This window comes from Vicugna pacos, chromosome 4, assembly GCF_048564905.1.
Source record: "Vicugna pacos chromosome 4, VicPac4, whole genome shotgun sequence".
Taxonomy (NCBI): domain Eukaryota; kingdom Metazoa; phylum Chordata; class Mammalia; order Artiodactyla; family Camelidae; genus Vicugna; species Vicugna pacos.
Window position 1 is genome coordinate 31473630 of NC_132990.1, and position 13275 is coordinate 31486904.

Consider the following 13275-nt stretch of genomic DNA (forward strand, 5'->3'; position numbering starts at 1 on the left):
ACTGTTGAAAGGACAACAAAGGATTTAGAACAGTACATAAACTTAGTTGGTAAAGCAGTGGCGAGGTTTGAGAGGATTGACTTCAATTTTGAAAGAAGTCCTACTGTAGGTAAAATGCTATCAACCTTACATGCTAGAGAACTTGTTTTGTCAAGAGTCCATCGATGTGGCAAACTTCATTGCCTTATTTTAATAAATTGCCACAGCCACCAGTCAGCTAGCAGTCTTCAACAAGGAAGATCCTCCACCAGCCAAAAGATCATGACTTGCTGAAGGCTTAGATGATGGTTATCATTTTTAGCAATAAAGTATTTTTAAGTTAAGGTATGTCAATCTTTTTTTAGATATAATGCTACTGTATACTTAACAGACTACAGTATAATGTAAATAACTTTTGTATGCACTGGAAAACCAAAAAATCTGATTTACTTTATTGCGCTATTTGCTTTTTTGCTGTAGTCTGGAACCAAACCCAGTTATCTCCGAGGTGTGCCTGTAGCAACATTTAGAGAAGAGTTTTCCATGTGCAAGTATTTGATTAAAAAAAAAAAAAACAAGTACGGGAGGCAAAGAGCAATCATTAAAAAACAAAACAGTACTAACGACAAATATTTGAGGATTTACTATATGCTGGATATACTTTCAAGTATATATGCTCTCTGGAAAACATACCAGCTTTGCAGATAAGCAAAGACTTAAAAACTAGGTTTATCACTTATAAGATGTAACCTTGAACAGGTTACTTAACGTGTCCCAGCCTCAGCCTCTTTTTAAAATAACATACTTTGCAGTATATTAAGAGATTAGATGACAAATTTGTATGACGTGCCAATCTAGCAGTCACATAGTAGGTACAAAGGAAAAAACTTTCACTGGGTATCAATATAAGTTCAATGCTAAGACTCACTAAAACTCAGAGAATGGTCTTATTACCGTATCATTCTTAGTAAATACTTTAGCAGTATAATCCTATATACATTATCTCCTTTAAAAGTTAGAATACAAAATCATTCTTACTTTCCAGTGAGGTTCAGAAGTAAAATATGCTTGCCCTCAGGAGATACATAACTGTAAGTGGGAGGTAAGATGATAAAGCTTTCTCTAACTCTGAACACAGTCCTTTCATTATAGCATGTTTCTTCAGAGTTACACATCAAAATGCAATATGGTTCTATTTACATAAAGTTCAGAAAGAGGAAAATTAGGGATACATATGTAGGTTGAAGGTTAAGGGGTCATTAAAGGATAACAATAGGATAAAGTTAAAAAATAGCAAAGAAATAATTATCATGGAAGTTCTGGTATGAGTTATACCTAGGGAAGAGGGAGTTATATCATGAGCGGGCACATCAGAAGTTCTTGGGGTACTGCTATTCTTAAATTGAGTGGTATTTACATACATATTGACTTACTATTTAAGTTCTACTCTTACTTATACTGTCTATTACATTTAATAATCAAAAACTTTACATAAAGCAGCATGGCACTGTAGACAAAAGATACGTAATAGTAAAAATAAAACCCATTTTTACCTAGCTATTGATAATTTTCCTTTTCATTTGCTACAATGAGCATGGACACGTAAAAGTTTACCAGTGCCACACACTTAGCTAAACCCTAAAAGTTTACTATAATCATTCTGAACAGTTATTTAAGCCAGAATGAGTCATTTCAACAGTAGGATCTTACAAGTCATACAAAACTTCCACATCCAAAAGCCAGAATTAAAGCCAATTTAAGGATCAGAAGTCCACCTGGTTTCAGAAAGTAAGTTACTTCCTAGAGTCAGTGTGAAATTAATGTTGTGTTGTACAATGGGGATGGACGGACCCAGCCCCTGCACAATCTGCCACAGGCTCTACAGATGTGATAGTGGTATCTAGCTTCTTAATAACATATGAAAAGACACCTGAAACTTACCAAATATTGCTCAGAATTATCAAGTGCAGCAAAACAAGAATGATACTGGATAAAAACTTCAGATTACTATTTCATCTTAAAGTTTAAATGTTTACCTATGTCTGTTTTGAGTAATGTTAGTGTGAAAATCCACTTTTTGTACCTGCTTATCATGAGGTCCAAAAATATTTTTAGGCTCTATAGAGCACAGGTAGAGTAAATTTTGCAGGGCCCTTGGGTTTTTCAGAATGGTAAACGAGCTTTGGCTCGTTATTTTTGAAAGACGTACTGGGGATTGAACCCAGGACTTTGTGCACGCTAAGCATGTGCTCTACCACTTGAACTAAGCTCTCCCCCTATAAAAGTAAATCTTTTCAAAGTACAAGTTACATAGGCAAGAATTTAAGATGAAAGGAAAAAATCTCCCAATTTTTAAGTGATCCATTTACAATTTAATGAAATTTTGATATACTTCCTTTTCAGAGACTTGCTCTAAGAAAAATGCATAAAATTCAAAACAAACTCAAAATAAAAGTAGCAGCTTCTAAATATTTAAGTTAGCACAAGTTAATACCTATTTAATTCCACGAAGGCAGGGGGCAGTATCGTTCATTTACCCCTTATCTCTAGTACCTAGTACAAATATATACTAGATATCCCAATATTTGATGAATGAATTATATAAATAAGCCTTTCTATAAGGAAAAAAAAGTCACCAGTCAAAAATTCAAATACCTATGACAATTACTGAGCTTCAATCCAAAAAAGCAAGTTTGTGTTAGCCTCTTCAACTAACAAAGGTTAAATCCAGCTTTGACTAAACGTATTACTTTATAAATAACAGTACCCTTTTGAGCGTTTAAGTACTAGAGGTTCCAAGTGTGTTTCTAAATAAGGAAAGGAAGATAATGTATTTACTTGCCAAGTTTGTATAACTCAAAAGCAGCTGAACTGAAATTTGAAACCAAGTCTGAGATAAACCTAAAGTCCTTAACGTCTATTATATTAGTATGAAATGTAAGAGATATTTAAAAACCCAAGCACTAGATAGAAGTAGTTGACGGCCAAAGCGCTAACATTGAAAATAAAAAGTAAAGATCTGCTAAGAGAAGTAGTTTTTCACGATGCTCTTCTGATTTAGAGCGAGGGAGGGGACATGGTATGGTGTTGAGAAGTGCTAAACAGAAATTTAAATTAACCATTACTGCTTAACCTTTATTAATCTCAGATCTGCAGATATATAAGCTGGCCCTCCTATGAAAAGAAATTTATACCTACACTGCCCAAATCAAGTCAAAAATAGCTTCTAACCATTGCCCTTAACCAAAAAGTTAAGATGTAATAATGTAAGCTTAATTTAGATACAGATGGTTACATATATAGATACACAGATACATAGGAGTTATTATACATACATGTGTTTCCTTGCTCTGTCAAGCTGGAAACACATGTATGTATAATACATATGTAATAATACATGTGTTTGCTCTTTGCTACTGGTGGGTTCTTGTTTTTAGAGATCAATGAGTGATGTAAACCATATGGCAAGTGGGCTTTCAACGTTAACAATTCTGTCTGAATTCTGAGCACTACTTAAAGCACTATTTTAATTCATGTAAGTCTTGCGCATATCATGTAAGTTTATTCCAGACTTTTGTTTTGTTACCGAAATTTTTCTTTTATTAAATGATTATAGCAAGGAAAGCTATTGGTATTTCAATAGCTGTTGTACTGCTTGCTCATAATGCTCTAATGCATTTTCTCAGCTTTCCAGGTACTTTTAAGTAAAGACTGCCTTCTCCAGTATTTACAACACTGTGTTGTTTTGCCTATCTGTATTATCTAGCACTTCTAGAAAGATGTTAAATAACAGCATTAACTGTCTTTAACGGGAACATTTTGACTTTTCCCCAATCATTAAGCATATTGCTTAATGTGTGGTTTAAAATACTCATCTATTCCACCTGTTCCTCTTAAAAAGATTTTTTTTTTTGTAACGGAGGTACTAGATTGAACCCAGGACCTTGAGCATGGTTAAGTATGCACTCTACCACTGAGCTATACCCAACCCACAAGGAATTTTTTTTTTAAATCAAAAATGCATTCAAATTTTTATTTAGATGCAGAAAATACTTTGGATTAGATCACTTGTTTTCATTGGTTTACTAACATGATGAACTATATAAAACATTTCCTAATAGTAAACTATCTCACTTTCTGACAAACCATACTTGATCAAGGTATTTTTAAAAATACATAGATATAATTCTACTTGCTAAACATAACTTGGGGTATATGTCAATATGCAGTGATACCAGTGTGCTTTTGTCATGTTTTAAGTATCAATGCTATACCAAATTTAAAGAACAAATGGAAGCTTTCCTTTTTTTTTTTTTAATGTTGTGGGTCGATTTAGGTAACATTCTAATTATCTATTCTTTATGGGTTTAAAGCAATGCATCACCTAGCCAGGCCAGGTACTTTGATATAGCTCTTTGCTACTTTTGACTTTTTCCATTTTTATGGATCTGTCTACATTTTTTCATAGATACAAGGTTTGCATTTTTTCCACAGATCTAAGGTTATCTCTATTTGCATTTTCCTAAGTAATTCACTTCATTTATCAATCTTTAATTTTAGCCTGGAAAATACTCTGAAAAATTAAGTTTGGGTCCCAATTTATTTCAACTAGTAAGACTTAAGAAACAATATAAGGATAGAAAGAGATGGACCAAAACCGTCATTTAATTATTCCTACAAAATTTATTAGAATAGAATTTGAAAAAGCTGCTAGATAACAAAGGGCAATAATAAATCACATTTCTACACAGCACATAAGTCACAATTTTAAAAGGTAACCATTTATAATAGCATCAAAAACAAAGCTACTAGCAATCAAACAAGATATGTAAAGAAAAAACTGAGAAAGATGTCAAAGATCTAAATTAATGGAGACTATCATTCCATGAATGAAGGATTCAACACTGTTAAGCTCATCTATGGATACAACTCCCATTGAAATCCCACCAGATTATTCATCTGCAATGTTTTGACAAGCTAATTCTCAAATTTTTACATTCTAGCGTTAAAAGCTAAAAACCAAGACACCCTTGAAGAGGAATTAAATTTCGGAGATGGGAAAAGAGATATCAAAATAATCTACTAGTACTTTGAACTGCATGGACAGTGGGATAAACCAGACCAATGGAACAAAGTAGAGAACAGTTTGGCAGTATCCTAGGAATGAACAACCAGCACTTCTATTTCTAGGTAAAAATTCCTCAAGAAATTCTTCAACGTGTACACCAGGATACACACAGTAGGTTCAAAACAGCACTTTTTAAAACAGCTAAAACTGGAAATTGCCTAAATACTATCAATCATGGATTAGGTAAATGTACTGGGCATGTTAATAAAATGGAATAATGTAACAGTGAATAAATATAGCTATATGGATGAAATCCCCCAAAGTTGCAAAAAAGTTGAAGGCTATTATATAAACAAAGTTCATATAGGCAAAACAAAATACTGTTTAGAGATACACATGTAAGTAATAGCACTAAAGAAAAATAATCATAAAAGTCAGAACGAGTAGTTTACCTCTAACGGGGAGAGAGGGAGATGTGTTCTGGTAGGGGCACACAGGAGACTCTAAAATGGAACTGGCATCATTCTACTTCTTAACCTTGGTAGAATTACACAGCTGTTTGCTTTATTATTCTTGAACTGGACATATTCATTTTATACATTGGTCTATATATCTTTCACAACTTTTTAAAAACTACTTTTAAAAGTTAAAGTATTAGCAGCCCAATCTTTATTTTCAAATGGCAATCAATGTTTACTTACTTACAACATCCTCGAGAGAACAGAATTATACTCTCACAATTAACAAGTCTGAGGAAGACAACATACCTTATACAGTCCAAAGCCAGGATCAACAAGAAAATCTTGAGTTGATGTAGACGGCTGACTGGAAGGTCCCACCCTTGGGGATTTTTTTACTTTAGGTGGACTATTAGAACAGGGTTTGGCCTGTACATCAGTCTGTTTAGACGTGCTAGGAAGGTCAGGGTCTGGGCGAACTAGTAGCTGAATTATATCATTCAATCCAACATCATAGTCAAATAAAGTATATCCATTTTCCAACTGGAAAAAAAAAGATAGAAAAAGATTAAAATACTTCTCTCAATATTCAATCTTTCTACAGCTTTAGTTACCTAAATGTCTTAGCCTAATTATTAAAATAAAATTCGCAGCATTGCAATTTGGTGATCTTGAAACCATTTCTATTACTTTATGGCCTCTGATGTCAGCATCTTCTCAGGACCTCAGTAAATTCTTTAGAACCATTCTATATTAACTATAGGTAACACTGATAGCTACTGAAACCAAAAATGTATCACTGTTCCTGTGATGTTACCTAGGCAGAAAAACTGTTTCTCACCAAGCTTTGTGTATTTTAATAAACAATGTCTGAATCCACTGCAAGAAAGAAAAGGTGAATTTTCCAAGTGAGCTGTTTAATGACCTTGTGTTCATAGAAACATTAAGTTAACCATTTTATCTTTCTGAAGCATTGTCAGTTTTTTAAAAAAATCAAGCAGAAAAGAATTCAAGCAAGAATAATTACAATTCTTGATCATGCTATTTCAACTTGCCCCAAGTTCTCTGTAAAGGTGATTCAAATTGTGTTATGAAAACTATTCCAGGGTGAATAATGAATACGTTATCTTGCAACTTACCCATATTTTGGCAAGGTCTCTGTAAAGAACTGAGTTGCGTCCACCCACTACCCCCAACGACTCCCTCCCAAATATGTTGAAGTCCCAATCCCAAGTATCTCAGAATGTGACCTTATGTGGAAATAGGGTCTTTACAGGGGTAATCAATTTATGGGGTGGGTCCTAATCTACTGAAATAGGTGTCCTTATGAAAAACTGAACTTTGGACAAAGAGATACACAGGGAGAAGGCAGCCCCATGACTGGAGTGATGCATCTATAAGCCAAGAAACATCAAGGATTGCTAGCAAAGTTTAAGAAGCTAAAGGAGGCAAGGAAGGATTCTCCCCTAGAGAGAGAGGATGGCCCTACTGACACCTTGATTTTTGGGCTTAGAGCTTCCAGAATTGCAATAAATTTCTTGTCTTAAGTCACCCAGCGTTTGGTATTGTTACAGAAACCCTAGGAAACTAAGTTTCCATTTAGTTTCTTCATAAAATTCTTTTTAAAATTCAGTTGGCCATTTCACTAAACTTGAAGATCATAACTCTCACTTCCCCCAAAACATTACCAATTTAATCACTGTTCATTTTTCCCTCTTTCTATATAATGCCTGTCACCATTCACAATCCTAACACAGTAAGGCCATTTGAGAAGTCAACCGTAAAGGAAAAATGAAAAGTCTGTCCTTGAATGACAAACTTACTGATGTACTAGATAAATAACTTTAATTCAAGTGGTCCAAGAACACACTAAACCCACGCCTGCACACTACAGGTGTTCACTATTGTTAAATAGAACAAAGGATTGAGAAATTCAAATTTCCCAGTGGGGGAATTAAATTACAACTTATCTCACAGATTAGTTAACATGCTTATTTCAAATAAGCCTAAGGAGTCTCCCAAGTCAGCAAGCAGATAAACCTTACAGGATAGGATGTTAACACTGCTTATCTGATTAAAAAACAAAAATTTCTAATCCTTAACTCCTGGAAAAAACTCAAGGAGCAAAAAACTACACATTCACACCTTTATTTTCACATTCTTCAACAGCCTTCCTCTGGTTCAAGTAAGACCACACTAATTTTGAAACAACTGAAAAAGCACACTTTGATTAAACACACAGCTGTTGCACATTATGACAATTACAAAAATGCCATGTTCAAAGTAGGGGAAAAATCCCCAGCAGCACAGAACATGCAGATTAACTGGTAGGGTATGCCCCAAAATGAAGATAGCTGCTAACATGGTGAAATAATGGGAAATTCAAAGTATTTCCATAAACATTTTTCCACTGATATTTGAGATGCAAGTTAGAGGGACTCTGGGGGCATTCTTATACGCAGTCCCTCTGACTAGTTTCTACCACGTGATCATAGTAAATACAAGCTGCTTCAAGAAGTACTTGGTTTAAAGGAAAAGCAATATTTTTAAGTCAAACACTAAGCATTATCAAGGCATAAAGCCCTATAACAGAAGTTACGCCCACATTAACATGTAATCACGTCTTCTCAATTCTTCATGCTTGCTTTAACAGTCACTTTAACCCAGGTTATTTAGTCCTTCCCTAATTCACAGGTACCCTCCCAGTTTTCCTGAAACAGTGATTGTTAACCAACGCATAGGAAGTTCCAGTGGCTGAGAAGGCAGGGGGAAATCATTCCTAAGAGGCTATAGATAAGGGATGCAGGTGGAGGGCATTAATAACGTTCATCTGTCACATCACACACCACACACACGTCCCTTTAAATAGGCCAACACTTATTTTGTATTCCATGTAAAAACAGAGTCGAGGGGCAAAAGGCAACTACTCAGTTTTTCTTCAGCTCTAGTTTATGTCCCACATTTACAATCTGAGAATCCTTACGGTGGTATAAGGGAAGGAGTAAGAAGAGGGCAGAGTATCCTTTAAAGGAGAAAAAACTCTGGATTCTCAAAAGATTTAGAGATCCACCAATGTAACTCTTCCTTAAAAACAAAAAAAACCTCCAAACCCCAGGGTGCCAACTCAACTTCCCAAAGAAGAATATCCAAATGAGGTTACCCTACTCTAACCAAACTTACAGCCCTGAATTGCTCTCTCCATTTTGACTCTTAAAAAGTGAAGTCAATCACACAATTACAGCTACTCACATTTAATTTGCATATAGACCACCTGGGGACCTTGTTAAAATACAGATTCTCCTTCAGTAGGTCTGATGTGAGGCTCCCAGGTGAAGCTAATGCTGCTAGTCCTGCTGATCCTGGGACCATACTTTGAACAGTAAGAAAGTGGTAGGAGGCTGACCATCCTTCAATATTCATTTTCAAACTCTGATGTTCATCAGAATCTCCCATTGCTGTCTTGTTAAATTCCACCACTTACAATTCTGGGGTGAGCTGAGGATCTATAATAAATATCCACAAGTAATTGTGATGTATACAGAAGAGGAAAAGCAGCCGACCTCGCATACAAAGATGGGAGGGATCATTTACATCATGAAGACTGCCAATTTGTGGGGGTTTTTTTATGACATTTTTCACTATGTGGCAATAAGGCATCTTGAGGAAGGGGTGCCTTTTTCTAATAAACATAGTCATTTTTATAGGATAAGGTCAGCCTTATGACACCAATTTAGTAGTTGCTTGCTTTAGGTACGTTAATCTTTCCATCTACTGTAGACTCCAAAGAGGAAAGAACAAAGATAATAATCACCACCATGGCTACTTGTCAGCTCGTAAGGAAGTAAACACAGCTGGAGCAATGTCTTCCTTCTCTCTCACTCAGTGGGGCACCCAAGGTCCATTCCTAATTCCTATTGGTTTATTGGTTAGTGAAATCAAAGTGGTGAGTTATCAACTGTCCTGGGGTAAGGAGTACAAAAGGATGTTCTCCTTCAGCAGTTTTTCTCTGAACCTGGAATAGCTTCCTGGTTTACTGGAAGTCTACTTTGTTGCCTTGAATTTAACCCAATCCCTACTTTTCCCTCAAGACAGCCAGATGCACATTTTCCTTTTTAGCACAGTTGACAATTAGACTGTAGGGGTGTTGCCCAGGAATACATTTTCAGGCTTCATTTCTATCTCTGGTGAAGTCACCAAAGTATTCCAGGAATTCATGTACTATTGTCCCTAGCTAGAAAATAAAATTCAGAAGATTTGATTACATGCTTTTGATTTTTGACCCCAAAAATAAAAAGACAGCCACTGGAGGCACAGCAATATAAAGCTACAAAGTATTTAATACATATACCTTTATTTCTAAAGCAAGGTTCATACCTAAATTGAACACTTGTTTTGTACAAGTCAAACACTAGAGCAACAATATAAAATTGGCTGCAAACATATATCAAAGATGCTATCGCTGATTTAAAAACAAAGTAAAACAACCCCTGACTCTTCTTTCTCAGAGTGTAATCGTGTTTCTCTAAAATTTTTGGGCAGTTTTCGAAGGGTAAGCCTATGAAGGGGAGAATAATACTCCTTTCAAACCCTTTGGCTGCAGGAAAACGACTACTTCTATCAAATCAAAGAGAGCTACACTTATTTCAAAACAGAGGATTCGAGCCAGACTATGGTCTATCAACCGGAGGATGCCAACTTCTTTAGTGGATTAATGTTTGTTTTGTTTTGTTTTGTTTTTTTAAAGAAAAGAAAAAGATAAGAAAAATAGCATGGGTCTAGGCCTCTAGGTACAGACCACGAGAGACTAGTGGGTGGGAAAAATCATCAATGGGCCAGACCACGGCCATACCATACAACCACCAGTGACGCCCACAGACACCCTCACCGCCAAAAACACTTTCAGCCTTCAAGTATGTACTGCTGGCTATGCTCCAAACTGCTCTGCTAAAAGCTTGAGTGAGGGGCCTACAAGAAGGTAAGAAATAAGAGAAAAACAAGCTTTTTATACTGCTTTTCACTGTGGGAAAAACACCCTGGCTAATACTTGGCAGTTTAAACCTGGTCCCGGGCTACATCAAGAGCTCCTTCAACCAAGGTCTCTAATCTTCCCCACGACAGATTTGATCCTCCAACAGGAGGTGAAGGAAGCGAGCCAGAAGTTCTAGAAACCCTTCGCATCTTTATTGTATACAAATTTCTTCCACAGTGAGAAGGCAGACTTAGGGTCTTGTTCCTGGGAGGGGGCAGTATCTAAGTTTCTATTTGTGAGCCGGGAGCGTGGTAGAGGTACGGAAGCGATACAAGCCGTTAGCCGGGTCAGCGCTGCCGGGAGCCCGAGCCGCTGGCCCTTCCCACCGGCACTTTGGCATGGCCGCCACAGCCCGATGCCCTCCCCGCCCTCCTGGGGCCCCGGACCCACCAAGCGCGGGAAACAAGGGAACCCAGGAGCTCTGGCTGACTGTGCCTCTGGTTGCTGCCCCGCTGGGAAGAGAGGCGAGGTCTCCGCATTCCGGGTGCCCCCACCTCCGACCCACCTGCACTCGGGGCAGGCGGAGACCCAGCTGCACTCCACCGGCGGGCCCAGGGCCCGCACTCTGAGCCTCGCAGGCAGCCAACCCGAAGTGGAGCCAGGTGCGCTCTGCGCGCGCGGTGCACCAAGCCCTCCCGCCGCCCAGCCCACGCATCCTGGTGGCGCGCCGCTGCCCTGACTCGGGCTTCCCGAAGGGTGCGGTAGGCGCGCCTCACCTGCTTGCCCCGGTAGAAGAGGCGCTGGCACTCCGGTCGCACGTCGAATAGCGCCCACACCCGCTCGCGCAGCTCCTCAATTGTGGCTTTGCGAGACACGTCCTCAATGGTGCGCGTCTGTGAGCCGTCGATGGTGCGAACCTGGATCCACATTTCGGCGCGGGGAGAAGGGTCCGGCCCCGCTTTGTCTCCCCCTGCGCTTGGGGCGCCGTGCCCCGCCCGGCCCGCGCCGCTTCCCCGGCGGCTCTGGCTTTCCCCGGCTAGCGGGCGAGCGGGCACACAAGGGAGGAAGACCAACCACACGCCGGGCCAGACAGGCGGCAATGAATCTTAGACCGCGCGCCCGCCCAGCAGACCTGAGGAGGGAAGGAAACCGGAACCAGTCGGAAACGCGGCTGCTACCGCAGCCCCCGCCTCACAAATAGGAGGAAGCCTTGTCTGCACCGCGCCGAGTGTTTACTTATACAGCTCCAGCTCCCACATGGAGGTCACGGCGCCAACCCCGATCTCGCGAGATCTACGCCGGGCTCCGCCTTAAAGAGGAAGGGACTCGGGAAGTGGCTACAGACCAGAGGGAACTAAAATGGGCGGACGCGGGGAGGGCGGGGCGGAGGGGCGGGGCTGCTAAGAGCCGTTACTTGCCTCTCGGCCTGCACCTGGACCCTGGACACGCCCTCTAGCCTTCGGGTGTCTGGCGGTTACAAGGCCGCCCACGCGGGTTACCGCTTTAGCCGTGGTATCGCGACTCCGGGCGCGAGCGACGTCTCAGGTCTAGCCGACTCGTTTCTGTGGTCTAAAAACACACCAAAGATAAGAAACTCTGACGTGCACTTGTCTGATTATGAAAAGGGGGGAGGTGCGTGCAGGCTGGCGCGGCCTAAATTTGTGAGAAAGCGCGTAAGGAAATGATGCCGCTCCACCGCGCTCAGCCAGATACCGCCAGCCACGCGGCCTGGCGGCGCGGGCCACCCGGGAAGCCCCTGGGGACCCTTCTGCTTCGCGAACTCGTTTCCCGCCGCGTCGGAATGCTGCCTTCGCGCGGAAACCCGCTTCCTGGCGTTTCCCGCCGCTTGGCCCAGGTGGCGGCCCTAGGCCTACCGACCGCGGGGCATGCTGGGATCGTCTTCTCAGGCCCGCTGCGCTCTCATCGGACCCTGGGCCACGGACGTGTTGGTGCCGCCGTTCGGAGGGCCGCTCGCCAGAGCTGGACGTTTCCGTTTGTGGACCTTCCGTATTAGTGAGCCTTTGGCCTAAGGGATTGCGGGGTCGTGGAAAACGCTTTTAAGGGATGCAAAATTACAAACCTCCGAAGAAAGGACTCCGGAGAGCCTACTAGGAAAAAATTCTCAGAAATAGGCCCAAAGCAGCATTGCCTAACATACCCAACGGTGGGCTCATTTAAAATGAAAATGTCTTCTTAAGAGGGAAGAGAGCATATGAAAGTAGAAAAATTATATATCTATATAAAATTCAGACTTTAATATTGGTCAAATTCAATAACGTGTATATTAAGACTGCTGCAAATTATTAGCGTAAAGGTAGAGCAGCATTTTTGCGATAACCACTTAAAATAATTGCAGTATAGAGAAATTCAGTAGTATCAAAAAAATGGTCTAAACACAGGAGGGACAAAAAAATAGAATATATACACACATTTCAGCCTCTGCTCTTGCTGAAAATTTTACATTCATTTATATCCTCTGAATCTAACTCATCTTGTCTGCTCCTGATTTAAGTAAAGTAAATACTGAGTATTCATTACATGTGTAAATGTAAAAATGATTTTTAACTTGCCTCGGTAAGGGATCGCTATTTGGTATTATAAGGATATGCTATGCCCATGTGGAGGCATGTTAAGAATTAATTTTTTTAAATTCTCTGCTCACAAAGAATTTACAATCCAGTTCAAATAAGATTTAGAAAAAGTGAAAATATTAAAGAATAATTTAGTACTAAACAGTTCACTGTTGGTTAAAACAGCAATTAGACGTGAGAGAAGGGGGACTAGAAGGATCTGGGAGCTTA

General features: G+C 39.8%; 1 protein-coding gene across 2 annotated transcripts in view; it reads right to left on the reverse strand.

Moving 5' to 3' along the window:
- The window catches only part of UHRF2 (ubiquitin like with PHD and ring finger domains 2), a 78763-nt gene extending 66988 nt beyond the window's left edge, over positions 1-11775 (reverse strand). The window contains exons 1-2 of one of the 2 annotated variants that reach the window (XM_072959472.1): positions 11251-11775; positions 5815-6048 (exon numbers count right to left, since the gene is read on the reverse strand). In XM_072959472.1, coding sequence (XP_072815573.1) covers positions 5815-6048; positions 11251-11403 — 387 coding nt within the window. In that variant the 5' untranslated portion in view covers positions 11404-11775. The remainder of the gene's footprint in view (positions 1-5814; positions 6049-11250) is intronic. The other variant, XM_006208155.3, reaches the window with a different exon arrangement.
- Between the last annotated feature and the right edge of the window lie 1500 nt (positions 11776-13275).